Source organism: Pan paniscus, chromosome 2, assembly GCF_029289425.2.
Source record: "Pan paniscus chromosome 2, NHGRI_mPanPan1-v2.0_pri, whole genome shotgun sequence".
Lineage (NCBI taxonomy): Eukaryota > Metazoa > Chordata > Mammalia > Primates > Hominidae > Pan > Pan paniscus.
Window position 1 is genome coordinate 37,933,895 of NC_085926.1, and position 27,861 is coordinate 37,961,755.

Consider the following 27,861-nt stretch of genomic DNA (forward strand, 5'->3'; position numbering starts at 1 on the left):
AAATTAGCCAAGCGTGGTGTCACATGCCTATAGTCCCAGCTACTTGGGAGGCTGAGGTGGAAGGATCACTCGAGCCCAGGAGGTCAAGGCTGCAGAGCTATGATTGCCACTGCACTCAAGCCTGGGCGACAGAATGTGACGCTGTGTCACACACACACACACAAATCACTTGAAGTAATTGTGTGGTTGTGTCACCAATTTTATATACACTTAGATTCACTTTTATTGCTTTTTTTCTTAATGGTTTAATTGTATTTTAATTATATAACACATTTACATGGTTCTGACATCAAAACTATAAATAAAGATAGAGAAGTGTGTTCATTTCTGCCCTCTCCTCCACTCTCTCCCCATCCCCTAGGCATAGTCATTTCTTTATTAGTCCTTACTTTATTTTTCAAAGTTACGTAATAAATGTCTATGTTTCTAAGCTATCTTTAGATTTGTAAAAGGGCTAAAATGTTACTTTTAAACATGTTTGGTTTATTCAAATTTGTTTATAAATCCCTCCTTTGTACCCCTGGCTACCACCCCTCCCCACTCCTCTGCCTAAAACTAAGGGAAAATCCTGTCTTTGCCCATAGCTTCAGATGTTCTGCAATTTTAGACTTTTACTTTTAACTGATCACTGTTAAGCAAGGGAGGAAATTTACCACTTCTCTTTGTGATGTAATATTGCACAGTGACCCTAACTGGAAGCCTTCCTGTGTCCTGGATGTGAGCTCCGCGCTGTCGGTGGTTGGCTTGTAAGCTCTGGCTCCAAGTGTTCTGAGGTGCAAGGAACCAATCTTGTGCAGTAGAAAGAGCTTTTGGAAGTTGGCAAGTAGCAAGGCTAGTTCTCATACATTCTATGCTCTGGCCACCTTTTTCTGTGGCAGGAAAACAAAACAGGCAAATGCACACAAACTGGGTACATTTAACTTTGCCTCCCTGAGCCATCTCCCAAGCCATTTAGCTTTGGATTGGCCTCGATTTGAACAAGGGAACAAACAAAATCATGATGATAACGATGATGACACCAGTCGTCCTTACTAAAGAAAGTGCTCAAAGTCCGGGTACCCGATTAGGTTAGGAGCAGCCCCCAGCGCTAGATGCAGTCCTGCTGCCTCCTCCATGCACTGTCTTCCAGGTGCCTGTGCAGTCCTGGTTCGATGACATGACGGACACGGAGCTGCTGGACCTCATCCCCTTCTTTGAGGGCCTGAGCCGGGAGGACGACGTGTACAGCATGCTGCACAGACTCTGCAATAGGTAGCCCTGGCCTCTGCCTGCCTCCCGCCTGTGCACTCTGGAACCTCTGGCCTCAGGGGACCTGCCTGTCCTCAGCTCCCTGGGAGCTGAAAGTGAGGATACTCCGTGCTCCAGGCCACAGGGTGAATGTGGCCATGCCTACCTGTTTTGTTTTTTTAAGAACAGAAACAACTATTTTAAAAGAACTCTTTTAAGAAATTTCATAAAGGGACATGCATTTTACTGGATTTGCTTTTCTTAAAACATACCAAAAAAGAAAAAAATAGAAAAAAAAAAAAAAAGCTTGATCTCTATCAGACTTCCTTTCAACTGTCCTCCCCTCCAAGCAGACCACCTGTCCCCTTCTATCCCAGCTCAGAGCAGCTGACCCAACTCAGAATCTCTTTCCTACAGGATGAAGTGCCTTTTGAATGTTATTTTAAGCCGAGAGTTAATTTTTCTACACAACATATTTCCAGACATCTTTTAGTCTTTTATTGTCTTAGATACTATAAGAAGATGAACATGACAATTTTCTAGAACCTGGTAGCGTGTGTGTGTGTGGCGGGGGGTGCTGAGGGAGGGGAGTGAGTCACAGGAGCCTGTCCCCCAACAGGTGTGACTGCTCTGACAACCTGTGGCATGCTGCAGGGTCAGGCTCCTGATAGGAGGATTTCATGACTATGTCATTGTCTCCACTCATTTTTGACCCAGTTTGGAATGTATCTGCAATTGTGTGGCTCAACACTTTAGGAAACAATAGATTATTTTATATTATTATTTCTGATGGTGACAAGTTTGTCTTGAGGTCACATTTTCTCCTTGAAAAGTGACATCCTGTCACTTCTGCTCTCACACTACTGCCATACATTTGTGTTTTTTGTTGTTATTGTTTGGGTAGAGCAGTTACAAGAAACCCTAAAACCCTTGGATATAAAAGAAATCTGTTTATTGATTTTTAAATCTTTCCTTTCCAAAAGCTGGATACACATGGAGCTGTTTGGGAATTTTCCTTGCTGCTACCGCGCTGCCACCAAATGGAATTGACCAGCGGCTGTTACACTGTTCTTTGCCACTGTGCCTATGCTCAGAATATGCTCACTGCTAAGCTACAAACTCGGACAGGGTCAGAAACAGAGGTGTCCCACCCCATTGCAGCCTCCACCACCTGTAACCCCTTCCTGGCATTGGCCACTGAAGGGTACAAAGGCAAAAGGGCCACAGCACCACTTAGGTGTAGCATGGATTTTAAACTGCAGTCAGTATCAGATCCTGTTTGATAAATAAGCTGACTGTTCTGTCTTGAGAACCTGTGGCCTCAACCAGCCACCAAGCTGATGTGGCCCAAGTCCATCTCTTGGTCTTCTCCTTTGAAGCACAGCCTATTTCTGAGCCAAGGGTTGGGGAAGCCTGTCTAGATGTGGGACTCATTGCCCCAAACCAGGGAGAGGAAGAGCTCCCGCAGGGAGAGCCCAGGCTCTCTTTGCAGCCTTTCCCAGTTTGGTGTTTAAGCAGTGCCATGTTCCTTGTTTGACAACAAGACAGTCTGTAAAGTATTGCTCTTAAAAACAATTAAAAAGAACCCTTTCATGTTGGCACCATTGCCTTAGTCCTTTGTGGGTTGGTCTTCAGCCAGCATTCTGGTGGGAGTGACTGGCATTAACAAGACTGGAAATCGGGGGTCAAAGTAAAATATCTTTGTTTTGCTTTCATTCACAAAGTAATGAAGCCAGCTGCCAATTACATCCTCCCAACAGCACTTTGGTCTGTGGACTGCTGTGTGAATATTCAGAAGGGAAGTAAGTATTCAGGGGGTAAACAGGTCTCCCAGCATTCTGAGTGTTCCAAACCAGTAATCCACATGCCAATTCAAATAGAACAGCCCCTTGCTAGATATTACCACAGATAATGACAGTTACATGGTAGAACTGCCCATGCCACAAATCTTTATTTGGAAAAGTAGTCATTAAATGAACCCACTGCCTTAAATGTCTTGAATGTTGCAGTCAAGTGTCTGTCATGTGTTGATATCCACACAGAATTAGGCCCTAATGAGAGCCTTAGACCCTCAACCACGCCCCCTTCGTTGGCATCACAGGGCCTTATTTGGAAGAGCGGGCAAAGAGGATGGAAATCATAAAATATTTCATGGGAATCGAACCTAGGGATAGTGCTCCACTTCTGACGATGGAGTGAAGACACTTGGCAGACTTGAGCCAGACACTTCACCTAGTAGTTCCTGAAACTGTGAGCACCACTGCACTAAGCCAGTGCGGAGCTGTTAGGGACGGGCCCAGCTCCTGCACCACAGACACAGAATGTCTGGAGAGGGCCAGCAGGCCCTCTGAGGGTTCTGGAATCTGTGCACCTTATTTGACCACACTCCAAAATTCTGTTTTTATTTTAACCCTTGAATCTGCTTTATGTACATAATCAAAATATCTATATCTATATCTATATATTTTTAATCATCTACATGTAAATGAAGCAATAGAATTCTAACATAAGGCCAAGAAATGAGACGAATGTTTGGGGTTTATGTATTTTAAGGTAAATACGGGTATTGTTTTTAATTATTACCATGTATTAAATTGTGGGCTTTGAAACCTAATGAAATCTGTTAGCCACTTCTCTGTGCCATATACTTCCCATGTTACCAAAATACCCCCAACTCTTTAGCCAAAAGAGAACCCTGACCTCCTGAGTTTCCATGCTCCTTTCTGTACCAGGTTTAAATGTAGTCTTCTGGAGAAGTATTTTTGACATTGAGCTCTGGGACAGGACACCTTGGGTTTGTGGACTGCAGCCCACTATGATGTTATGACTTCTCTGGCCAGGCCTCCAGTGGATGTGCACAGGCACTCCCAATGTTGTTAATGCTCTGTCTTCCATTTGTTCTGGAATCCTACGTGTTGGTCTGTGGTTCCATGCATTAGCTGTTTGTAAATAATGCATTTGCATACTGAAAAAGGAATGCCACCTGCCACAGTTGATGGTGAGGAAGCTCCTTTGACGTGGTGCAATTTTGATGAGATGTCTCTGGGGACACGAGGATGCCCTAATGATGCTGACTTGTCATGGTTGCAGCATTTGAACTTTTGGTGTTAAAAAAAAAAAAACCTGTAAGTCTGTAACCTAGCAACATTTTACAACCCTGTATTTTTAAAGATGGCTTTCTAATAAAAAAATCCAGAACCACACAGCCCTATGGTCAAACAGTCCTACGTTTGTGCCTCTGCTTTTAAAGGTGCTGTGCTGGACAGTTGGCATGCCAGGGTTCGAGAAGAGTGAATGGCTTGACGTACTTGCAGTTAACTGTGCAAAATTGGCTGGCTGCCTCTGTTCCTACTGTACTGTAAATTTGATCATGTCTGTTCCTGTTCCATTCTCCCAGGAGCTTCTCTGCAGACTGACACACCCTCCCCCACCCCGGGTAGTGGAGATGCTGGTGTCTGGGTAGTCATGGATTTCTGTTGGACATTTGAATGTGATAAACAATCCAGCATTACTTAGGAAATGCTACATGCGGAATGTGCACGTTTCCAGGGGCGAGTATTGTCAATCAAAAGGTTTGCAATGATTTCCTTCCTGCCAAAAATAAACGTGAAACTGCACTCTTTTGTGGATTGACTACTTTTCTACCAGAAGCACCTCTCCTCCCTCCCTTCCCCGCCTCCTGCGCAGCCTCATGCCATCACCTTGGGTCTCCTGGTATCCCCACTTCCGGGGAACAGGGGTGGATGGGAGTGGGGCTGCAGCACTCCAGGAGCCACAGACTGATTTTCTAGCTCGTCCATCCCACCCAAATTGCCTGTCACTCCAAGGGTGACTGCTGTTCACCCCCCTGGCTTCCTCCCTCCGGAAGCAGTATGGCTCACTTTTCTCCCACAAAGATTCCAGCCCTCCCAGCAGGCTGGAAAATGCAGCCTGAGAGAACTGGGGCCTCCCATTCCATAAGAACCACAGGCATTATATGTGGTGCCTAAACCCATACCCATACCCATGGGCACAGTGGCCAAGATGATTGCCCGATGAAGCACGGCAAGGAGTCGGAAGAGGAGTCAGGATGTCCCAGGCAGTTTCTTGCAGTGAGACATTCTGTCGCCAGTGCCCTGAACCCAGTCCCTCTGTACATGCAGGTGAGAGAGGCAGCGACTCCTCTGCTAGAGACTCCTGGCAGGGACTTGGACATGGCTTCGCCACTCTCAGGACTCTTTCTCTTCATGATATCTGATTCGGATAGCACCAGTGTCAATTTCATAAGGTAAGTCTTATCCCCATTTTGTGGATGAGAAAACAGGCCAGTGAGACAAAGCTCTGCAGTCTGCTCTATCACAAGATACAGGATTCTACCAGGCATGTATATTCATCCCAAATAACTCAGGACACAGTATGTGTTTCAGCCCAGGAGACCTAATATTTACCCAGAGACAAAACCCCAAATACCCCACAGCTAAGCCTGTGCCGTGCCCCTAGGTTCTTTGTCATCACAGTGGAGCAGCTGGCCAGCCAGAGAGAAGTCACTGCAGCTTCCTCCCCTGGTTCCAGACTCCTAGGCTGTGTCCTTCATTCTGCTCCCCAGCCCTCTCTGTCCCTCTCTCACCTTCTCTGGCATCAACCCTGTACCCCACTGCTTCACACCTTTGCATACAGGCAAACAGATAAAAGGCTGAGAGTTGTGGCAGTGCCTGAGGCTGAGGTATCCTCATGAGTGTCCACTGGTCCCCGAAATAGGTGGGAAGGACACACGGGGCGTCAAGAGGGCACTTATTTGGGACTTGGACATGCTGAGATATGCCCTTCCGTGTTTTCTAGTTTGAGCACATATCATCTGTGTGTATTACAGGACCAAGGAATGGGCAGGAAGCCCAGGAGGGTGGGAAGGAGTGGCTGGGAAAAGCCAGCCTGGGAACAGTGGCACATCAGCTGACGAACATTCTGTTGAGCTTATGGATAAGGAGTGCATTGAGGGCTTGTGGCCGAGTTGTGGAGTAACCTGGATGCTTGCACGATAAATCTCCTGTGTCAGGGCTGGCCGTGGGTCAGCAGACTGTTCAAGGCCCAGAGCCATCAACTGGCATGGCCACCAGCCTGACCTCTGAGAACAGAGGCCATCGGGAGGAGGACATGGCCCCAGAGCTTTCCACCCCAAACCTCCATTACAGCTCCCTCTCCTGGTGCAGTGATTCTCAGCTCTGGCTGAAGCTGTACCCTAGAATTACCTGAGGGGTCTCAAACATACATCCCTCAAGTCCACCACAGACCATTTCCAATCTCTGCATATGGGGACCTGCGTCATGTTTTTAAGTGCCAAGATGACTGGAAAGGGCAGCCAGGGCTGAGACCCCCTGCTCTGACTGGCTACAGAGGAAAGGCAAGTCCTCCGAAACTGTTCCAGGCTTGATGCCCAGGTGTGGCAAAGGAGCTGTGGCCAGAGCTTTGGGGAAAATGACGTGTTGCTTTACCTGAAAGATCAGCCATATACATGTTCATTGCTAAAAAGTTGGAAAATCCAGAAAAGTACAGAGAAAAGCCCACCTGGGCACTGGGAGCCTTTCCCAAGGCAGGGGTGAGGAGGGAGGCCTGGTAAGACCCCTGCCTGGCTGACAGCACCTGCTTTCACACAGGTGGGGAGCAGAGTGGAGCCCCCCACTACACATTGGAAGGGTCACACTGCCCACTAGGCACGGACCCCAGCCTTGCACCACCACCCCTCCAACAGGCCAGGGCTTTCCTGACCCAAGCTGGGTCCTAATGGGTGGGCATGCTGCTGGGCAGGACCACAGTGGGCAAGGCAGTGACACCTCTTTGCAGGGGCCCAGGGTTGGTGTTTGGTCTGTCCTCTCACCCAGCTGTTCCCGTGGTGTCCTCGGGAGGAGTCAGTTCCAGCCTATGCAAGCTCCAGTGACCATTGCCACAGCTCCTTCCACATCTTGCGGCCCAGGGCGGGACCACCAGATGTGGGGACACATGCGGGCCCATGGCTGCTCCCCTCCAGCGCAAGGAGCCAGGGCATCTCCAGGAGTGGGCTCCAGGACCTGAGTCAACAGTTCTCACTCCCCATCCCTGTCTGCCCTCAGAGAGGGACGCTCCTCACAGAGCCCGGACTCCACCACGAGAGGCAACATTCTGCACCTGCCTGGGAAAGACTGGAGAAGGCCTGGGGGATGAAGCCTGGGATAGGATGCCTGAGCCCAGAGAAACTGGGGCGGAGCCTGGACTTATCTTGGGGCCACTCCTTCACCTGGGTCAATATTGACATGGAGCGGGCTGGGCCTTGGAGATAAGCCAGGCGGGAACAAAGTAGGCCCCAAGCCCTGGAAACTTGCTGAGTGAGGGGGTGGTAGATGAAGGGGAGCTGGGGCAGGAAGAGGGCAGGGCTTTGCTAGCAAGGCAAACTCTGCCCAGGGCCCTTTTGACTCCTGGCAGGCCCCCTTGAAGAGGGGTGGAGGTGGGGATGGGGACGGGGTGGTGGGACCCCTTTCCTGCTAGGGGGAGGAGGGAGGGGAAGGCTAGGCATCCCACCCTCCCATTCTTGCAGCACCCGGCTGCCTGTGAGCCTGCCCTGGGCCTCAGTTTCCCCTCTGTGTGCCTGGGGTGTGACAGCCATGAGCCGGAGGCTGTCCAGGCCAGACTCAAGGCAGTGCTGCTCATCTTGGCCCCAGGCCAGGCTCTAAGGCCAGACTGCCATCTATCCTGGGCCTGGGATCACAGGTTACAGAGTAGGTGGTTCTGGACAGGGCAGTTCTGTCCAGGTGACATCTTCTGGTTTGCAGAGACCCAGACAATTCCGAGGGTTGGGGCCTTGGAGAAGTTCTCATGCCCCCCACTAAGCTGCTGACACTGGATTGTGCCAGCTGGGGTATCTGGCCCACAACCAAAGTGGAAAGGGGTCACCCCCTCAGCTTCTCAGAGAAGGAGGACTGAGCCCAGTAAAGGGTCCAGATACACACACACACACACACACACACACACACACACACTGGGTCAGGCGCAGGCCACAGAAACATGTCAGCAAACGTTTTATTAAGCAACTGCAGTGCGCCAGGCACCGTTCTAGACACAGGTGGACAACAGCAAGGCCCTGCCCACAGTGACTCACAGTCCAGCTGGGACACAGACACTAACCAAAGATCCCACTTAGCAAAGAGACCAGCTTCTTGGAGCACCACGATGAGGAAAGTGGTGATGTCTGAGGAGGGAGACTGCTGTGGCTAAGGAGGGCGGGAAGGGCCCTCTGTGGGGCTGCCATTTTGGCTGGGACCTAAATGCAGTAAAGGAGCAGCTACGGGAATATAGAGAGTGGGGCTTCCAGGCAGAGAAGCCTGCAGTGCAAAGGTCTGCAGACAACGACCTGGGCGTCTTCAAGGGACACAAGGAATCATATTGCCAGAACACAGTAAGCCATGGGAAGAGTGATGGGAGAGGCAGCCGGGAACGGCCATTGAGAGTTTCATCCCAGTTTTAGTGGAAGCCACTGGAAGGTTTGGGGAGGGGGGTGATGTGAGCGGGTTTATGGTTAAATTCTGAGGTTGAATTTTCCCTCTAGTTAGTCAAAATCATAGAAAATAGAATGGTGGTTGCAAGGGGCTGGGGGCAATGGGGAGTCTATGTTTAATGGGTGCAGAGTTGCAGTTTTGTAAGATGAAAGAGTTCTGGAAATGGTGGCAGTGGTTGCACAACAATATGAGTGTCCTTAACACCACAGAACCGTATACGTAAAAGTGGATACAGGCCGGGCGTGGTGGCTTACGCCTGTAATCCCAACACTTTGGGAGGCTGAGGCCGGTGGATCGCTGGAGGTCAGGAGTTCGCAACCAGCCTGACCAACATAGTGAAACCTCGTCTCTACCAAAAATACAAAATTAGCCGGGTGTGGTGGTGCATGCCTGTAATCCCAGCTACTCAGGGGACTGAGGCAGGAGAATCACTTGAACCCAGGAGGCGGAGGCTGCAGTGAGCCAAGATCATGCCATTGCACTCCAGCCTCGGCAACAAGAGCAAAACTCTGTCTGTCTCAAATAAATACATAAATAAAAAGGGGATACAATGGTAAATTTTAAGTATATTTTACTACAATTTTTTAAATCTTGTGAAAAAAAGATTTTTTATATTTTACCACAATTTTTTTAAATCTTAGGAAAAAAGATCCCTCTGGCTACTGTGGTAGGATGGTCGTAGCGGCCAGGCAGACCCAGAGACACAGAGGGAGGCTGGCTCCGGAGCAGGCAGGAGGCGTGAGAGGGAGGGCCAGGCCCAGGATCCACCATGAACCAGCTGCCGACGGGCCAGTGGCTTGGGGGAGAGAGAAATCAGGGCAACTCCAGGTTTGGGGCCTAAGCACCCTCTGGATGTTCACACTGAACGTGTTCCTGGGGCTCAGAGAGGGTAGATCTGGGAGAGGCCTGAGGCAATGTTAAATGTGAGACCAAACGTGCTGGGAGAGATGTGACAGACGGAAGATGGAGACTTAGGCCGGGGCAAGGTTCGGGGGAGTTGGGTCAGGGAGACACTGGCGTTTCCATGCTATTTGCAGCCTTCAGACTGGAACTGGGAAGGAAACTAGAAAACAAACAGGAGTGAAGGCCCAAGCTCTGCACCTGCTGCCGTTTAGAGGCCTGAAGGAGACGGGTGGAGTGAGAAGGGAAGGAACAATGGTGACTGAACTGACTGCCGCTTGGTTGAGAGCGGGCATTGGTGACTTAGGAAAGAGCCATTGCCAGGGAATTCAAGAACAAACAGAGCGGGTGGGCTGAGGGGAGATGGGGGAAGAGTCGGTGGGAAGAAGTGAGGACACAGAGTCTTCCTGGGCACAGAGACAAAAAGGGACAGGGAAACGGGTATGCACAGGTACAGTGGACACACTGCCACTGTCACAGACAGGGTCCCTGTCCCAAGTGGGGATCAGACAGGCATGCCAGGACACAGGCACACACATGAGGTCGGACAGGCAATGGCACACATGGGGACGAGCCAAATGCCTGTGACACAGGCATCCCTTCACACACAGGGACCCTGCATTGTGTCTGTTAAACACAGTCACACACTAGCTGTAGGTCTTGCTGGACACCGACTGCCCCCAAGTCCCCAAGTCCCCAGACCCCTGTAACAGAGACCTTTGTGGGGTGAAGACTGAACACAGGGAGAGGGTCTTGGGCAGTGGGCAGGCTTTAGCAGCGTGGCTTTGATGGGATGGCCCACGCTGGCTGGGCCTTGGCTGGGACTGAGGCCCTAAGCCGCCAAGAGGAGGTTGTGCCCCTGGAGTTTCTGGAAGGCTCTGTTTGCAGCCCCTCCACCCCACAGTGAGAGAGAGAGAGTGGCAGCGGAGTGGCAGCTGAGGTGAGGGAGAGGTGTCTTCGCTGTAAGAGCTGGACTGGCCTCTCCCATGATGGGTATCAGGGTTCCCTGAGGAGGGCTGTGCCAGGCAGTGAGCTCACATTTGGGTAGGGACAGCAGAAATATCTAGAGGGAGCCCTGACCACCTTCCCCTCCTGAAGTGAGCTGGTTCTCACAGAGCCTGACCCCACAGCCCCCAGCCTCGGTCCTACTTCCTCCTAAAGTTTGCTGGAGTGGCCTGGCCCTCTTGGTCCAGGCGGAGCCCACCACTCCGGGTGAGGGATCAGGGGCCCATCTAGTACTCCAGAGAAGGAAATCCCAGTATCTTTCACACCCCACCTCTTAGCCCAGTCCAGGCCTCCATCCCCTGCTCTCTCTGGCCACTGGTACCCAGGCAGTGAGACCTGGGAGACTTAAACATAGCCCTGGGGAGGGCGCTGGTCCCCAGACGGCTTGCTCGATATTTGTTGACTGACTGACTAAGTGAATGCCTAGCCCGCTGAGCACTGTGTGGTGGGGTGTGTCCTGCAGGGCAGGAGCTAGGATTGAGTTACAGTGGCGGGGACCAGGAGTAGGGAGGCAGAGACTGGCCCCGTGCCAGGCCTAGCACTGCCCACAGGCAGGGCGAAGGCGCGGGAGCAGTTTCCAGCAGGTAGGCCTGGGCAGAGAGTTGGGGGGGCGGTGGTTTCCAGGGAACCAGTGGGGCAGAGTGGGCTATTCAAGTCAAGGGCATAGAGCACAGGGTCCCAGGGCTCAGGGCCACAGAGCCTCCGCGGCAGAATTGGGAGGCGGCAGCAGCCCAGCAGGTGAAAACACTGATGGGGCAGGGCAGCTGTGGCCGGCAGCCCAAGGGGAAGAAAGTGGCAGATTTTGTAGATGGGCAGGGAAGTCCGTGGCCCACAAATTCAGTGTGCCTGCCCCCAACCCTGGCCCCATCCTCCTTTCCCCTCACTCTAGAGGGCGGCACCACTCCCTGCTCCATGGAAACTGAGCAAGGTAATCTCGGGCTCCCTTCAAAGGTACCCACAAAAGAAGGAAGGGCTCCTGTAGGGAGAGAAAGAGGCACTGGAGGAGGGAGAAAGCGAGGAGAGAGGAGGCACCCAGGGACACGAGGGGCAGGGGGAGAGAAGAGGGGGTGTGTGAAGCGGGTAGGGAGTGCCCTGGGAAAGAGAGGGGAGCCTGGGGAAGAGAAGGAAAGACCTGGGGAGGAGGGTGGGGAGGGAGAGAGGGAGGGGTGTAGGGGAAGACAGGGAACCAGGAAAGGAGGAGGTGCCTGGGGAGGAAAAATGGGAGAAAAAGGGAAGGATCCCAGGGGAGAGGGGAAATCAGGGGGGAGAAGGAAGAACCAGGGGGAGGCAGGGGCACCCAGTGGGGACAGAGGGAAACCCTGGAAAAGGGGAGGCGTGGGGCATGGGGAGAGAAAGGGAAACCAGGGAAGGAATTGGGCATCCGGAAGAGAAAGGGGCCCTGAGTGGAGGAAGTACACCCCCAGGGAAGAGAAGGAGGGCTTCTAGGAGGAGGGAGAGGACCAGGGATAGGAGGGTTCCCACTTGGGAAGGTGGTGAAAGGGAGTTCCCCAGAGGAAAGAGGGCAGGAGGGTTTGGGAGGCTGGAGGGGGCACTGTGGGGGGTTCCCCTGAGGAAAGAGGGCAGGAGGGCTTGGGAGGCTGGAGGTGGCACTGTGGGGAGGGAGGAGGCCCCCAGTCTTTGAGCACCCATTCCTCCCTGGAGTCCAGGTGAAAGAGAGTGAACACAGGTGCCATGCGAGTGCGACCTCAGCCCTGGCAGCTGAGGGTTTGGCTCTACGGGCTGGGGCTGGATATCAGACGGGCTCCCGGACCCCTGGGGGCGATGCTGCCTCTCCCAGTGACACCAGCCGAGTCCCAACTTTTTGGCTGCCAGTTTGACTTTCCAGTCCCCCATGTGCCCTGGTTGACACTGTTCTGAGGCCATCCAGTAGTCTTTCTGGCACTCTGTCACCATGTTGTACTCTTCCATGAGCTACAGCTCACAGTTTCTGTCTGCACCTCTGGTCACTGCCTGCCTGGGCCTCTGGTAACTGTCACTGGTCACTATTTCTGCCTATTACTCAGTGTCCTTCTACGGGGCCACCACTGGTGGACATCCTGCTTGTCACCCAATGTCCTCACGTTTTCTGTTGCTTGAGATCACCTTTTCATGGCCACTATGTCTGCCTGTCACTCATGTCATTGTCACACCAACAGGCCATCAACTGTGGCAACAGTTCTTGGGGCAATTAGGGTGCACGGACGGCTCCCTTCTCCATTCATTTTCACTCAGTCCAGTCGCAGGGCAGCGCACTTCACTCATTCAACAACTACTTACCGAGTACCTGCTGGGGGCCGGGCAGCTGGGATCCCACAGTAAACAACAAGACAAACCCCTGCCTTCAGGAATCTGCTGCTCTGGTGAGGGAGACCATAGCCAACAACCATCCTGTGGTTTCCATAGGGTGTCGGGAGGAGCTGTGAGCTGTGACGGACCCAGCTCTAACCCCCTAGAAGGACAGCCCACTCTGCCCCCGCTCCCCTGCCCCACAGCCTCCTCCGCTCCCACATTTCTTTGGCTACATGTTGGGTGTTGCCACAGTGTACTGTGAACTCACCAGGGCCAAACCAGGGGCCCTGACAAAGGTGTAAGGAATGTGAGCCACTCTATGACACCTATTGTGCCACACCTGATTCTGTAACTCTGTCCCCTCACCTTGTTCTGCCTGGAGCCAAGGGTGTTCCTGCTATTGATAAGACACAGTGGGAGTGGAGTGGGAGGAGGGAAGGACTAACACACCAGGGTCACCCTGAGTGAGAGATTCAGAAAGAAGTGACTTTTGGACCAAACCTCACACACAGGTTTCTGAAGGAGTGGTGCAGGGAAGCCTCAGGTAATTGAATATGAAGTGCCAAGACATAACAAAATCGACAGAAGTGAGGGTCCCTTCCTTCCCCCAGGTACTTCTCATTCCATGTCACTGTCATTCACTGCCCTCTCATTCTCTCCCTCTCTGCACGCGCAGAACCACAGAGCACAGACTCGAGCAAGCTAAATCGCTATTTGCAGAGCCTGTGGCTGTTTGCAGAGCCTGTGTTTATACAGAGTTCAGCTCTGTTTCAAGAATTTGTCAGCTGAAGCGGGAGGATCACTTGAACCCAGAAGGTGGAGGTTGCAGTGAAGTGTGTTCGAATCATGCACTGCAGGCTAGCGTGGCATAGCAAGACCCTGTCTCGAAAAAACTGGAAAAAAAAATTGTCAAGTGTTTATGCCTAATCTGCCCAGCCCACTCATATCAGCTGAGCCTGTCACTTGCTGCAGAATCTGTGAGTCTTCATAGTCTGTGTGCTGACATTTGTGTGTTTACAGAGCCCTCCTAATAAAAGTCATGTTCTATAATGAAGTTGTACAGGTAGCCAGGTGTCGGTCTCCAGCCTGAGAACTCTGGCTGTTGTTCCTTGTGTCGTCCCATATTCCTGACTGGCCTGCGATGGACATCAGCAAGGGCCTCCCAGGCATGCAGGGAGGCCTCCACATATGGATCTCTGAGGTGAGAGGCACGACCAAATAGGAGAGTTGGTGACATGGAAGAGCGTGGGGTTTTCCACACTAGGCTTCTCCCGCCCCCAACTCAGAGCGTCCTCTTCCACCCCACCCCAGCGGGTGTCATGGGTAGAGGCCTCCTGAGTTGTTACAGGGAACTCTCCTCTCCCAGAACCGGAAGATGGTGCCGGTACCCGAGGGGGCTTACGGGAACTTTTTTGAGGAACACTGCTATGTCATCCTCCACGTGAGTCGTTTGGGGAAGTCTGTCTGAGAGGGGTGACATGGCCCAGCACTGGGGAGACTGAGGCACAGGCATAAACTCTGCCCTGGGAAGCGGCAAGTTGAGAGCCGGAGAATCACATCCCACAAGGGGGCGGTTACCTTTGAGGCTTCTTAGTCCTTCCCTCCCACTTCCTGATCTCCGCGGAAGCCCCTGCCTAGCGTCTCCCTATGGCCCTTGGTACATCCTCCCCTTCTCCACCCGCACCTCCGTCTTCCCCGCAACACATATACACAAACACCCGGACCCTAGGTCCCCCAGAGCCCGAAGGCCACTCAGGGGGCGTCCAGCGACCTGCACTACTGGGTCGGGAAGCAGGCGGGTGCGGAAGCGCAGGGCGCTGCGGAGGCTTTCCAGCAGCGCCTACAGGACGAGCTGGGGGGCCAGACCGTGCTGCACCGCGAGGCGCAGGGCCACGAGTCCGACTGCTTCTGCAGCTACTTCCGCCCGGGAATCATGTGAGTGCGGGGGTGGCCGGGGCAGGAGGGAGCCGTGGAGGCGGTGCCTTGGCTGGGGCAGTCTTGGGATGGCCATCGTCCACATCCCTGAATGGGGAAAGCCGGGAGAGGTTGGGTAACACCTTTATTGAGATACAACTCATACGCCATACGATTCACCCATTTAAAGTACATATACATGTCAGTGATTTTTAACAGTTGTGTGCAACCATCACCACAATTTTAGAACATTTTCATCACCCTAAAAAGAAGCCCCATACCCCTTTGCCATCACTCCCCATTTCCCTCCAACACCCCCATCCCCTGCCCTAGGCAACCACTCATCTGCTTTGTCTATACATTTGCCTCTTCCGGGCATGTCATAGAAATAGAATCATTCAACAAATGGTCTTCCCTGACGGGATCTTTTTGCTTTAACACACTGTTTTCATGGTTTATCCATGTTGTAGCATGTGTTATTACTTCTTTTTATTACCAAGTAATATTGCATTTTATGAATATACATTTTATTTATCCATTCATCACTTAATAGACATTTGAGTTGTTTCCACTTTTTGGCTGCTATGAATCTGTTTTTATGAACATTCATATACAAGTTTTTGTGTGGACAAATGTTTTCATTTCCCTTGGTATATACCTAGGAGCAGACACCAATGTTGTTTTGAGTTTGCTTTTATGTTACTGTACTGGTAGGAATTTATCTTTCGCTGTAAATTGCTTCACAGGTGTTTTAAATTAACTAGCAATATATTTGGAAATATAGGAAATTGCTGCTATTTGATCATTTCCATTTCATACAGTTGAACCTATATATGCATATAGCATATACATGAACACATGCACACAAGCATATGCGCAGATGCAGAAACACACACCACCCTCATGTATGTCCACCTATAGATGGACATGTGTGAATATCCATGTTCACCTACACACATATATGCTGTTGCCCACTTTCATGCACTCACCATCTAGACTTACAGGGATAAACAAATACACAGTGTGCGCCCAAATGTATGTACATGTACACATATATGCATGTGTCCACATGACTATGCATGGAAGTGCACTACACATGGAAATGAATGCACACTCATGCCCTATGTGTGCACCCATGTACTTATACATACATGTGTTCACACAGACTCCAGTGCATGTATGAAGCAGGCACATACGTGCATGTGCTCACATCTGCAGTCATTCGTGCACGTGGCAGTCTGTGTTCTTATATACACAGAATGTATATACCCTCCTGCTATTCCCACCTCTATATACCCTCCTGCTATTCCCACCTCAGCTATAGGAAGGGAGGCCTAGCATCTGACCTCAAGCATGTGGAGACCAACTTGTTCAACATCCAGCGACTGCTGCACATCAAAGGGAGGAAGCACGTGTCTGCCACTGAGGTGAGGCTGCCAGGGGAGCCTCTTGACCTCTGAACTCGGCTCAGACTGGGTGTACTGAGGTATAAGGAGGTTGGAAATTGGCTGGGGTTGTGGGGAACAAGGAGCTGTCAGCATTCCCAGATGGTCTTGAATGAGGAGAACAGAGAGGACACCAGGCTTCTAGCCCCACTTCGGCCACTGCTCCCTGGACCTTTTGTTTATGCGTCTATCTCAGGGACATACTGAGAACATGGGCACAGCTACTTGGGAGGCTGAGGCAGGAGGATCGCCTCAGCCCAGGAGTGATTCATGATGACACCACTGTACTCCAGCAGCTTGGGTGACAGAGAAAGACCCTGTCTCTGAAACAAAAAAAGAACTTGGGCAGATGGGGCAGATGATATGGCGCCTGTGAATGGTCCTTGTTAGCAGCACAGTGAGAGGTGGTGCATAACCTCGCACTCTCTCACACACATTGTCATTGTCACCTATATGCACACACACTGTCTCCCACTGTTATCCCCGGGTGCTCCTCTGGTCCATAGAGTGCCCTTGTGCAAATCAGAACAGTGACCCTTTCTTCCATCTGTCAGGAAATTACAGGAAAATACTGGTTTTGTTAGAACAAAACATTTTGCTGCCATCTGGCCAGAATTTGGTGTAATGAACATTCAGGTGTACAACGTCTACAGTGTGAATGGTAACCCTTGAGGTATGCAAGTGAGTCTGCATAGGCAGCCTGTGACACAGAGACAATCCCACATAGGCTCTGCATGTCACCCACAGACCCAGTGACCATACATCTCTGGTCATTCAGGGACACCATGAAGCCCCATGTTTCTCCTATTATCCTCGCATAATTATCTAAAGTACTCCCTTTTACTCTCAAAAGTGTGTCCGTTTGGAGACTATCTTCATCCATAGGTATTCACTGTCACCATAAGCACACACACTTCTTCACATGTGATGTCCCCATATACATATGTGTGTATATGCACACACACAAAAGATAAACAGATACACCCCACCTGTATACATGTGTACATGTATACATGTACAGCAACAGACATGCACTGAGTGAGAAGTGTCATAAGTCATGTACACCCTGTGGAATGCAGCATTATCTACAGTCACACATGCCTACGTACACCCAGTTTGCATACAGCTTCATGCACACGTGACACATCCCAGCTATGCTCCCGTCTAGCGGATGCTGGTGGTATGACACTCTGTCTCCCTCCCTGGCTCTGGCAGGTGGAGCTCTCCTGGAACAGCTTTAATAAGGGTGACATCTTCCTGCTGGACCTAGGCAAGATGATGATTCAGTGGAATGGGCCCAAGACCAGCATTTCTGAGAAGGCTCGGGTCAGTGTCTGCCCAAGGAACTGGGGAGTATGGGGCTTGGGCGGGGAATGATCCTCCAGTTGACCATCCTCCGGCCACCCAAAGAGTTGGGCTTGGCTCTCTGCTACAACCCAAGAAACGCCTATGAGTTACAAGCTGAGTTCAGACCCTGCATTGTTGGTGTCCCCCTGGATGCCAGGATGAGTGGACATCAGCCCTTCTCCCCATCAGCCTCTGGGAGCTGAGCAGTGACAGGAGAAGTCTCTGCTGTGAGAGGGCACACTGGTGACACCCTGACTCCCAGGTCCTCTCCCGCAGGGGCTGGCCTTGACCTACAGCCTCCGGGACAGGGAACGTGGTGGTCGTGCACAGATTGGTGTGGTGGATGATGAGGCCAAAGCCCCGGACCTCATGCAGATCATGGAGGCTGTGCTGGGCCGCAGGGTGGGCAGCCTGCGTGCCGCCACGCCCAGCAAGGATATCAACCAGCTGCAGAAGGCCAATGTTCGCCTGTACCAGTGAGTACCCTTGGGGTGGGCAGGGGTGGGTGGGACAGTCCAGGACTCTGTGTCCATCACTACTGCAATAACACGGCATCTCTAGAAGGCCCTCCAGCAAAGGCTGCTGGGTTTCTGGGACAGGTCATGTGGACCGTGGGTCCAGCCTGTACTCTTCCATGGCATGTGGCTGCCTTGCTGAGAAACCTATTGTACATACAGGGGGACCGTGGCGCCCTGCCAGGGCCAGGGAGCTGCCTAAAGCTCCACAGCAAGGCTGCAGTAAAAGTGAAGACTACAACTCGGGGCCCCAGCCCCCATGCCTTCTGTCTCTGAGGGACTGGGGTGGGGTCCTAAGAGGGGCTGGAGTGGAGACAGATCAGGGAGGGGCTGGGCTGGCCACTCCTGGGTTCCTGTCCCCCCAGTGTCTATGAGAAGGGCAAAGACCTGGTGGTCCTGGAGTTGGCGACCCCCCCACTGACCCAGGACCTGCTGCAGGAGGAGGTGAGGAAGGCCTGGCCCCAGCTACTTGCATCCTTCCCCATCCACAACCCCAGCCCAGTCTGGACCACCTACTGACCAGCCCCACCCTTGCTCCCAGGACTTCTACATCCTGGACCAGGGTGGCTTCAAGATCTATGTGTGGCAGGGACGCATGTCTAGCCTCCAGGAGAGAAAGGCTGCCTTCAGCCGGGCTGTGGTGAGCCCTGGGGCTCTGTCTGAGAGGAACAGAGCACTGCTCTGGGGTCTGAGTGGGGAGGCAGCTCCGCTCCAGGGTCTAAGGGAGGAATCAGCCCTCCCCTAGAGTTTGAGTTGGGAAATCCTATGCTGGAGTCTTAAAGGGGAGGTAGCCCTGCCCTGGGAGCCCTGAGAGTAAAGACCAGGTGGCCTCTGAGAAACCATGTGTAAAAGGGGCACGTGGCCCTGCCTTCAGGTCTGGGGCCCTACTGACTGGGCGGCCCCGCTTTCTGAGGGTGGGGCTGGGGAGGAGACAGGGCTCTCTCTGTCTGGGGTCCGTGAGGGTTGACATGGCCTGTCCTGCACGAGGCCTGGACTAAGGGGGCCCTGCCTGCCCTCAGGGACCTCAGAGAAGTCGGTGGTGACACAGTCAATTCGCTAAGTGGGTCATGAGCTCGGTTAATTAACGCTTCTTGGAGCTCGGCTGTCCCAGAGCGGTAGGTCCCCAGGAGCGGCAGTGGGGCAGTGGACTCTCAGGGTCGCAGGACTGACGATGCCTTCCGCCCCAGGGCTTCATCCAGGCCAAGGGCTACCCGACCTACACCAATGTGGAGGTGGTGAACGACGGCGCCGAGTCGGCCGCGTTCAAGCAGCTCTTCCGGACTTGGTCTGAGAAGCGGAGCAGGAACCAGAAGCTCGGCGGGAGGGGTGAGCGGGCGGGGCGGGGCTGACGGGGGCGGGGCGGGACTGGCGGGGGCGGGGCCTGGCAGGAATCGGCAACTCGGCGGGATGGGTGAGCGGGCGGGGCGGGGCCGGAGGGGGCGGGGCCTGGTCTGCACGGGGCGGAACAGAACCTTCTCAGGATGAGGAAAGGGGCGTGGGCTGCGGAGGACGCGGCGGGACCTGGAATCTTGGAGGGATGGTTGAGGAGTGGGCGGGGCGGAGATGGTGTGGCGGGGGCAGAGGGCGCCACTGACGCCTACTGTCCCCCCTTCAGATAAATCGATTCATGTAAAGCTGGACGTGGGCAAGCTGCACACCCAGCCTAAGTTAGCGGCCCAGCTCAGGATGGTGGACGACGGCTCTGGGAAGGTGGAGGTGAGGGGTACTGGGTTAGCTGGGGGAAGATGGGCACACGGAGGTAAGCTTTGCCTACAGGTAAACAGTATGACTGCTATCTAAAGTGACCCAGGTGCACATCCACACACAATCAGGGACACAAAGGGACACGTGTACATTTACATACTCTCCTAGCAGGCAGTTCATACATAGTCACGCCTAATCATACACAGCCACGGGCACTCACACAACACAGACACACAGTACAGTAACACTTGGACACTTAAATTCGCCCTGTAGTCACATGTAGGACAAAATCAAACATATGCTTATACAGACACACATACTAACACCTTGTAATTGCACATAATCACAGCCAAGTACACAACCACAAATATGAAGCTGCAAAAACTCTACATCAGACATGACCACAGTCACACACAACCATCAATCCGCAGAGACACACCAACACAGACACACGATCACACATGATCACACATAATCAATTACAGCCCCACACACCCAACCCCAATTCACAGCCATACACTGTCAACCACTCATCTGGTCTCAGCCCAGTGTCCTGTGAGACGCAGGGGTTGAGGGCTGCTTCCAGGCTCTGTAGAGGGTGTGGTTGTATCTTGACTTGTTGGCTGACCCCCTAGGCAGAGCCCTGAATTTTTTAGGCCCTAGTTTTTAAATAAAGTGGGGTCAGAAACTGTGGTCCCATCTGGCCCCAAGGCTGATGTGGGGATCCTGTGGTCTTGTGGGAACAGAACTGCTGGGCCTATGCGAGGGGTCCTAGTTCTCGAGGTAGGTGGAGGTCAGAGAAAAGGCAAGATTTCCTTCTTCCTTTGCCCTAATATGGATGGACAGAAGTGATGAGTGGGAAGAGACTGAGAGAGGAGGAGATGGGGCAAGGGGGAAGAAGGGGGAGACAGGGAAGGAGCACAAAGAGAGACAGAGAAGAAAAGACTGGGAAGGAGAGGGGATGAGGAGGAGGCAGAGGGAAGGGAGGAGGAGGTGGGGTGGAGGAAGAGCAGGGAGAGAGGGGGTACAGGGAGAAGAGAAGGAGGGTCAGTGATAGATGGGATACACAGAGAGAGACAGAGAGCCACACAGTGGGAGAGGGAGACAGGAAAGCAGAGAGAAAGGCGAGGGACGGAGGGAAAGAGAGCCCTGGGACTCAGGTGCCAAGCACAAAGTCAGGGACAGGATCCCTCCTGGCAGGCAGTGGACAGGCAGGCAGAGACAGGGCCTGAGCCAGGGGTCCTGGCTGCCCGGTAAGTGCCACTGTTAGGTGGCCTGTAGTCAAGTCAGCCACTTTTGTGAAAGACAGGGCTCTGGCTGCTCTGGTCTGGAGGTCGGCTCCCCAGGGACAACTGTCAGGGTCAGTGTGGGAAAGGACACCCAGGCATTGTCTCCTGCCATGCAGAGGTGAGGTAAGGGAGGCGTCATCATCCTCAATATACAGGTGGGAAAGGCCCGAAGCTTAGAACAATGTCACTGCCAACACAGGGCCTACCTGGGATTTGACCAGAGTCCGCCTGGCTCCAGGCTCTGCCACCCACAGGAAGAAGAAACTACACTGACAGATGTGAGACAGTGTTTCCCCTTCAGTCTTTGAACAGGCTTTGTGTTTTCTAAATGACACTTGATAAAAGGGAATTCATTCAAGAGCTCCAAGGCTTCCCTTTCCGCCCGGCTTCTGTTGCCCTGGCCTGAGCAGCGAGCAGCTGGGAGGGGACTGAACTGCCCCTAACCAGGGTTGTGGCTGGTGGGGTTGGGACTAGGGCTGGGCATGTGGCTGGGATTGGGCCCATCTCCCAAGTGTGGTGGGTTTCAGGGGTCCATGGGGAAAGGGTCACCTGCAGATCCTTGTACAAAGCCCAGCACAAGGCCCAGAATGGGCCTGGAGCTGAGGGTGGGCCCCTGGCCTGCGTGGATGAGGAAGGCCTCGGAGGCTGGGGAGAGCTTTCCGGTTGGGTACAGGATGGGTGGGCTGGTTCAGGAAGAGCAGCCACCTGTGCCCATTGGTCCCTTATTCCCCAGGTGTGGTGCATCCAGGACTTACACAGGCAGCCTGTGGACCCCAAGCGTCATGGACAGCTGTGTGCAGGCAACTGCTACCTTGTGCTCTATACATACCAGAGGCTGGGCCGTGTCCAGTACATCCTGTACCTGTGGCAGGTGTGCCAGCCTGAGGGAGGCAGCACTCACCTTAAAGCCCAAGGGCTGGGCTCTGGGAGTGAAATGTGAGAGCTGGGCCAGGCCCTCACTCACTGCCCCTACCTGCAGGGCCACCAGGCCACTGCGGATGAGATTGAGGCCCTGAACAGCAACGCTGAGGAACTAGATGTCATGTATGGTGGCGTCCTAGTACAGGAGCATGTGACCATGGGCAGCGAGCCCCCCCACTTCCTCGCCATCTTCCAGGGCCAGCTGGTGATCTTCCAGGTAGGTCTCACCTTGCCACTCTGGCCACAGCCTGCCCAGTTCTGCATGGGCCATGGCCCCCGCACACACTTCTAAGCACTTTCTCTTTGGGCCTGGGGCCTGCTTATCATCCTCTAGTTTCCCAGAGCTTGTCCAAGGCCCAGGAGCTCCAAGGTTGGCCCCTGCCTGAGTTTCCCTCCCCAGTCCCAGAGCCAGATGAGGAATTTGAGTTGAAAGGGAGCCAGGGGCTTGCCTGGGGCTGCACACTAGCAAACCTGGTCCCCACTTTCCACCTCCAAGGCCTGAGCACCCATGCCCCGACCACTCAGAGATGGGGGGAAAGGTCCATTTAAAAAGGGTCTGTCCCTGTCCCAGACTGATGGGATTCCTGCACTCCACACTTAGAGGGTCCTGTACTCCTCATGTGAAATCACCAGTGAGGGCCTTGATGGCTTCAAGCAAGGGTCCCTGAGCTCTGAGGCAATATGTCCCACACTGGGACAGGAAGGCGCCCCTGGGAGCCCTTGCCCAGCCTGAGGCCTTGCTCTCCTATAGGAGAGAGCTGGGCACCATGGAAAGGGGCAGTCAGCATCCACCACAAGGCTTTTCCAAGTGCAAGGCACTGACAGCCACAACACCAGGACCATGGAGGTGCCAGCCCGTGCCTCATCCCTCAACTCCAGTGACATCTTCTTGCTGGTCACAGCCAGCGTCTGCTACCTCTGGTTTGGGAAGGTACCCACAGCACTGACCACTTGATTCATGCCCAGATGTAGTGGTGCCAGGCTGGGGGTGGGTCCTCTCCACAGGGGATGCAGACTTTGAGTCCAGCCTCAGATAGGCCGATGGGGGGAATGGGGAGGGGAAGAAGCCACAGGGTCCCCTCTAGAACTTGGGGAAAGTTACAAAGTGACAGGTGGACCTGAGAGTCCGCAGGTCAGAGCCAGGCCCAGGCCGCCTCCCCTCCTTACTGCCTGGAGCACAGGGCATGTCCCTTCCCAGGTCTCTTGGGAAAAGGGGAGGCCTATGCCAGTTTGCTGGAGTTTTCTCTAATATTCAGCATAAACTATGACTGACCCTCTAAGCCTGGGGGCCTCCTATCCCATGCTCTGGACCCTGCGAGGGTCCCAGACCCTGTGATCCAGATCAACTGGGGACACAGGCCTGTAGGGTGAGGAAGATGCCTTGTTCACTGGTGTCCTGCTGTCAGCTTAGGCCTCCTGTGACTTGGGCCCAGCCCCACCCCATACACCCTGTGAATGGGATGTGGGGCCGGAGGTGAAGGCCCCTCCTCATGCAGGGCCTGAGCCATCTCTTTGCCTGCTAGGGCTGTAATGGTGATCAGCGTGAGATGGCACGGGTGGTGGTCACTGTCATTTCCAGGAAGAACGAGGAAACGGTGCTGGAGGGTCAGGAGCCTCCCCACTTCTGGGAGGCCCTGGGAGGCCGGGCCCCCTACCCCAGCAACAAGAGGTAACAGGGTTGGGAGGAGAGTGTTCTTACCCAGAGGAGGAATTGAGGCCCAGAGAGGAGGGTGGGTGACTGGGATTCACACAGAGGGCTGGCAAGACGAGACTAGAACCAAGGACTCTCAGCTTCCCACTCACAGAGGCTCCCACGAGTACAGCCCACGCTTCACTCCCAGGCCTGGGTAACTTGCGTCTCGAAGATGCTGGGGAGAGTGGAGGCAGTGGCGACCTCTGCTGGCAGCATCCCCTCCCTGCATTGTCCTGGTCCTGGGCCAGGGGACAAAGCACCCTTCCCCATCCTACAGTCCTCAGGGATCACGGTGCCCAGTGTGTGTGTATACAGTGTCATATGATGTGTGGGTATACAGTGTGTGTGGATGTGCAAGAACAGGTGTATTCAGGGTGTTGTGTGTGGTGTGTAAGTGGACAGGGTGTGTGTAGGAGGTAGGAGTGAGGCCTCAAGGGGAGGAGGGAGCTGAGTCCTGGTCGCTCTTGGTCTGCCTGTGGGGCTTGGTTTATGTGCTGCACTCCCCACAGTTCTCCTGAGCTCAGTAATCCCGTCTCCTTCACCCAGCCTGGCTTGCCTCCTTCCACTTTGGGCCGGAGACCTACTCTCTGCCAGGGGTGGGCTGAGGAGCTCCTCCCATCCCAGGGAGGGCGAGACTCCAGCTCAGGCCCTCCCCTACCCCTGCAGCCCTCTCCTAGGGAAATTCATGGGGCACCTTGCATCACAGCTGGGTGGGGCGAGAGCTTTCTCCATGAGCAGAGAGGGACCCTGTACCCAGAGCAGAGCGGAGTGCTCGAGGAGCAAACCACGGGGCTCAGAGGAGGGCCCAGGGCTCCCACTCCTGAGAAGTGGCTTCCCAGCCCCTGGGGTGGGACACTTGTGCCATGGGCTGGGGTGCCCCTCTGGGTGGCTCACAGCCTTGCTGTCCGTGCTGGCCAGGCTCCCTGAGGAGGTCCCCAGCTTCCAGCCACGACTGTTTGAGTGCTCCAGCCACATGGGCTGCCTGGTCCTCGCAGAAGTGGTGTTCTTCAGCCAGGAGGACCTGGACAAGTATGACATCATGTTGCTGGACACCTGGCAGGAGGTAAGATGGCCATCCCTGCCTGGTGGGGCTGTGAACGGGGGTGTGTTTCTGTTTGTGTAACTGGGTGTGTGTGTATCTAGCCATCTGCCTCTGTACACAGGGCTGTGGGTGAGTCTGACCCTGTCACTGAGCAATTGCATTGCGGTGCATATGAGACCATGGATGAGTGTGCATCACCAGGTGGCAGCAGTGAGACTCCGGGAGATAGGAGTGTGTTGGAACTCAGGGGTAACTGAGACCATGTTTGCAGTTGTGTGTGGCCCTGTGTGCCTTCTGATACTATGTGTGGCTCCAGCGACAGTGCCTGCGGCCGAGCATGTGTCGGTGCTGCATGAGTGACTGTGAGTGGAATGCCCAATCGCATCATTCATGTATGTGGCTTGGTGTGAGCGTTTGCCTTCGTGCACCTGTGTGTGACACTTTGTCAGTGACTGTGAGGTCACATGATGCTAGAACTGGCCAGACCAGTGGCAACTGGTGAAAATGTGTCTGTGAGCAAGACCATGACTGGCTGTGGGCGAATGATGGATGGGTGTGTTTGTGGGTCTGTGTTTCTGCGCACAGTGGTATAACTGGCCGGGTGTGCGTGGCTGTGTAAACAAGTGCTGTTGTGTTTGCATGCAGCTCTGTGTCTGACAACAGTGGATGACAGTGTGTGGCTATGGTTTGCTGTCTGGCTGTGTGGCGATGGATGACTGTGTGTCTGTGTAAGCTGCAATTATGTGTGTTCTCTGCATCTCTGTGGGGCCGTGTCTGCAGCACTGTTTGAATTGGTGATGAAGCTGTGTGCTCCCATCTCACTCAGAACAAACCCAGAGCTCTTACCACAGCCCTACGTGACCTGGCCAGCCCCAACTCTTTGACCCAATTTCCCCCTGCTCCCCCCTCACTGCTTCTGCTGCAGCCACAATGGCCTCTTTGTGTTCCCTGAACATGCCGGGCACACAGCCACCTCGGGGCTTTTACACGGGTTGTTTCTTCTGGTTAGGACACTTTTCCTCCAGACATACATGTGACTTGCTCTCTCATGAAAGCTCTATAAGGGCAGGGATTTTTGTCCATTTTCTTTCATTGTTGACTCCCCAAAGCCTAGACCAATGCCCGGCACACAGTAGGTGCTCAATAAGTATTTGTGGATTGATCTCCAGGTAAATCATGCAAGAAAAAAAAATGTGTGGATTGAATGTGTGTGTGCATGTATGCATGCATTCCTGTGACCTTCTCGTGTGTTCACGGGTGTGTGGGTACAGCCGCTTGCTGGGTGTGTCTGCTTGGCCAGGGATGTGTATGTGGGGTTCTGTCTGGGACAACTGGACAGGGAGTGGACAGGAAGGGGTCAGCTCTGGGCAGCCCCTCCACCTGCCCAAGGCCAGGCCCCCTCTGTGGCCCAGATCTTCCTGTGGCTTGGGGAAGCTGCAAGTGAGTGGAAGGAGGCGGTGGCCTGGGGCCAGGAGTACCTGAAGACCCACCTAGCAGGGAGGAGCCCGGCCACACCCATCGTGCTGGTCAAGCAGGGCCATGAGCCTCCCACCTTCATTGGATGGTTCTTCACTTGGGACCCTTACAAGTGGACTGTGAGTGAGGCCTGAAACCCCCAGCCCCACCCTAATTTGTGGGGAGAGGAACCTGACCTGGCTGGGGATTGCCAGTGTGTGCGAGAGACCTGGTCTTGTCCTCAGGCCCCTCCTGTGTCCCATTGGTGCCCCTTCTCCTGCCCTGGCCCTGATACTTGCCCCGATTCTTGCTCCAGAGCCACCCGTCCCACAAGGAAGTGGTGGATGGCAGCCCGGCAGCAGCATCAACCATCTCTGAGATAACAGCAGTGAGTCCTGGGGCCCCTAGCCTTCCCCACAGTGGCCTGGGCTCCGACAGCATGGTCCTGATGGGCAGGGGAAGTGCCAGGCCCTCGTAGGTGGGAGGGGCTGCAGTTGGAGGCAAGAGGCCTGTGGGTTCAGTGCAGCCTCCCTGTGGGCTACTGATTCCCCATCTTCCCCAGCCTGAGGCTCCTCTCTGGACAGGAAGTCAACAACTTCCGGCTATCCAGATGGCCGGGCAATGGCAGGGCAGGTGCCATGGCCCTGCAGGCCCTCAAGGGCTCCCAGGACAGCTCAGAGAATGATCTGGTGCGAAGCCCCAAGTCGGGTGGCAGCAGAACCAGCAGCTCCGTCAGCAGCACCAGCGCCACGATCAACGGGGGCCTGCGCCGGGAACAACTGATGCACCAGGCTGTTGAGGACCTGCCAGAGGGCGTGGACCCTGCCCGCAGGGAGGTGGGCACCCCCTCACTGCCCCAGCACTAGTGCATCAGACACTGAGCTGGAGGAGCCCAAGGCAGGATCCACTGGTGGCGGGCAGTGGGCAACTGCCCCAGGAGATGTGTCTTCTAGCTGGGGTGGTGGGCAAACAGATGCGGGAGTCCCAAGCCCTGGATGACTGACACTACTGAGTGGGGCAGGATTCTGGGCTCAGATGACACCCTACCCTGTACCTCCCCCTCTCTCCCCTGCCCAGTTCTATCTCTCAGACTCTGACTTCCAAGATATCTTTGGGAAATCCAAGGAGGAATTCTACAGCATGGCCACGTGGAGGCAGCGGCAGGAGAAAAAGCAGCTGGGCTTCTTCTGAACCCAAGCCCTCTCGACTGCCCCTATCCCCTGGACCCCAACATACCTACAATGCTGGGGAGGCCCTGCTTCCACTCCCCTCAGAGGCTTCTGGTCATCCTCTGCGTGTCAGTAAAAGCAGGCAGCCCATACAAGGTGTGGTATGCGTGCTTTCAAGCCCGGGCCACTCAGCAGGTCCACCTCTCAGGGGAAGGGGCCTCCAGGGCTGGCGGGTGTGAGCTCTCGGTGCCACCCCACAGAGGGGTTTATTTCTCGTTGGTCTCTCCAGATACCCCTGCCCTACTCAACTATGTGCAAGGAAGGTGGAGAGTGAGGTGCTAGGGCTCCAGCACTCTAGGACATGGGGACACACACACACACACACACACAAACACACACACACACACACATGCTTCACAGGGGATTTTTCTGGCATCCAGGTAA

At 53.9% G+C, this 27,861-nt stretch overlaps 2 protein-coding genes across 13 annotated transcripts in view; both read left to right on the forward strand.

Annotated features, from left to right (window-relative positions):
* Positions 1–4,844, forward strand: part of CTDSPL (CTD small phosphatase like) — a 122,379-nt gene extending 117,535 nt beyond the window's left edge. The window contains exons 8-9 of one of the 2 annotated variants that reach the window (XM_034956129.3): positions 1,130–1,251; positions 2,211–4,844. In XM_034956129.3, coding sequence (XP_034812020.1) covers positions 1,130–1,251; positions 2,211–2,277 — 189 coding nt within the window. In that variant the 3' untranslated portion in view covers positions 2,278–4,844. Of the gene's footprint in view, positions 1–1,129 lie in introns of both variants that reach the window. The other variant, XM_034956130.4, reaches the window with a different exon arrangement.
* A 548-nt stretch (positions 4,845–5,392) lies between these two features.
* VILL (villin like) lies at positions 5,393–27,570 on the forward strand. 11 transcript variants are annotated; one of them, XM_034956127.4, is made up of 20 exons: positions 5,393–5,494; positions 13,979–14,124; positions 14,290–14,364; positions 14,653–14,858; positions 16,156–16,264; positions 17,498–17,608; positions 17,906–18,105; positions 18,510–18,588; positions 18,686–18,784; positions 19,332–19,470; positions 19,760–19,860; positions 21,871–22,008; positions 22,117–22,275; positions 22,810–22,989; positions 23,582–23,727; positions 24,670–24,814; positions 26,206–26,388; positions 26,565–26,636; positions 26,833–27,084; positions 27,326–27,570. In XM_034956127.4, the coding sequence occupies exons 2-20, from the start codon at positions 14,065–14,067 to the stop codon at positions 27,437–27,439; spliced, it is 2,568 nt and encodes an 855-aa protein (XP_034812018.1). In that variant the 5' UTR covers positions 5,393–5,494; positions 13,979–14,064; the 3' UTR covers positions 27,440–27,570. The 11 variants fall into 11 exon arrangements, 10 of the variants coding, with proteins under 10 accessions (XP_034812018.1, XP_063458325.1, XP_063458326.1 ...); XM_063602255.1 differs by lacking the exons at positions 5,393–5,494; positions 13,979–14,124; positions 14,653–14,858 and having other exon boundaries at positions 14,302–14,364; positions 27,326–27,567; XM_063602257.1 differs by lacking the exons at positions 5,393–5,494; positions 13,979–14,124; positions 14,290–14,364 and having other exon boundaries at positions 14,659–14,858; positions 27,326–27,567.
* Positions 27,571–27,861: the final 291 nt, after the last annotated feature.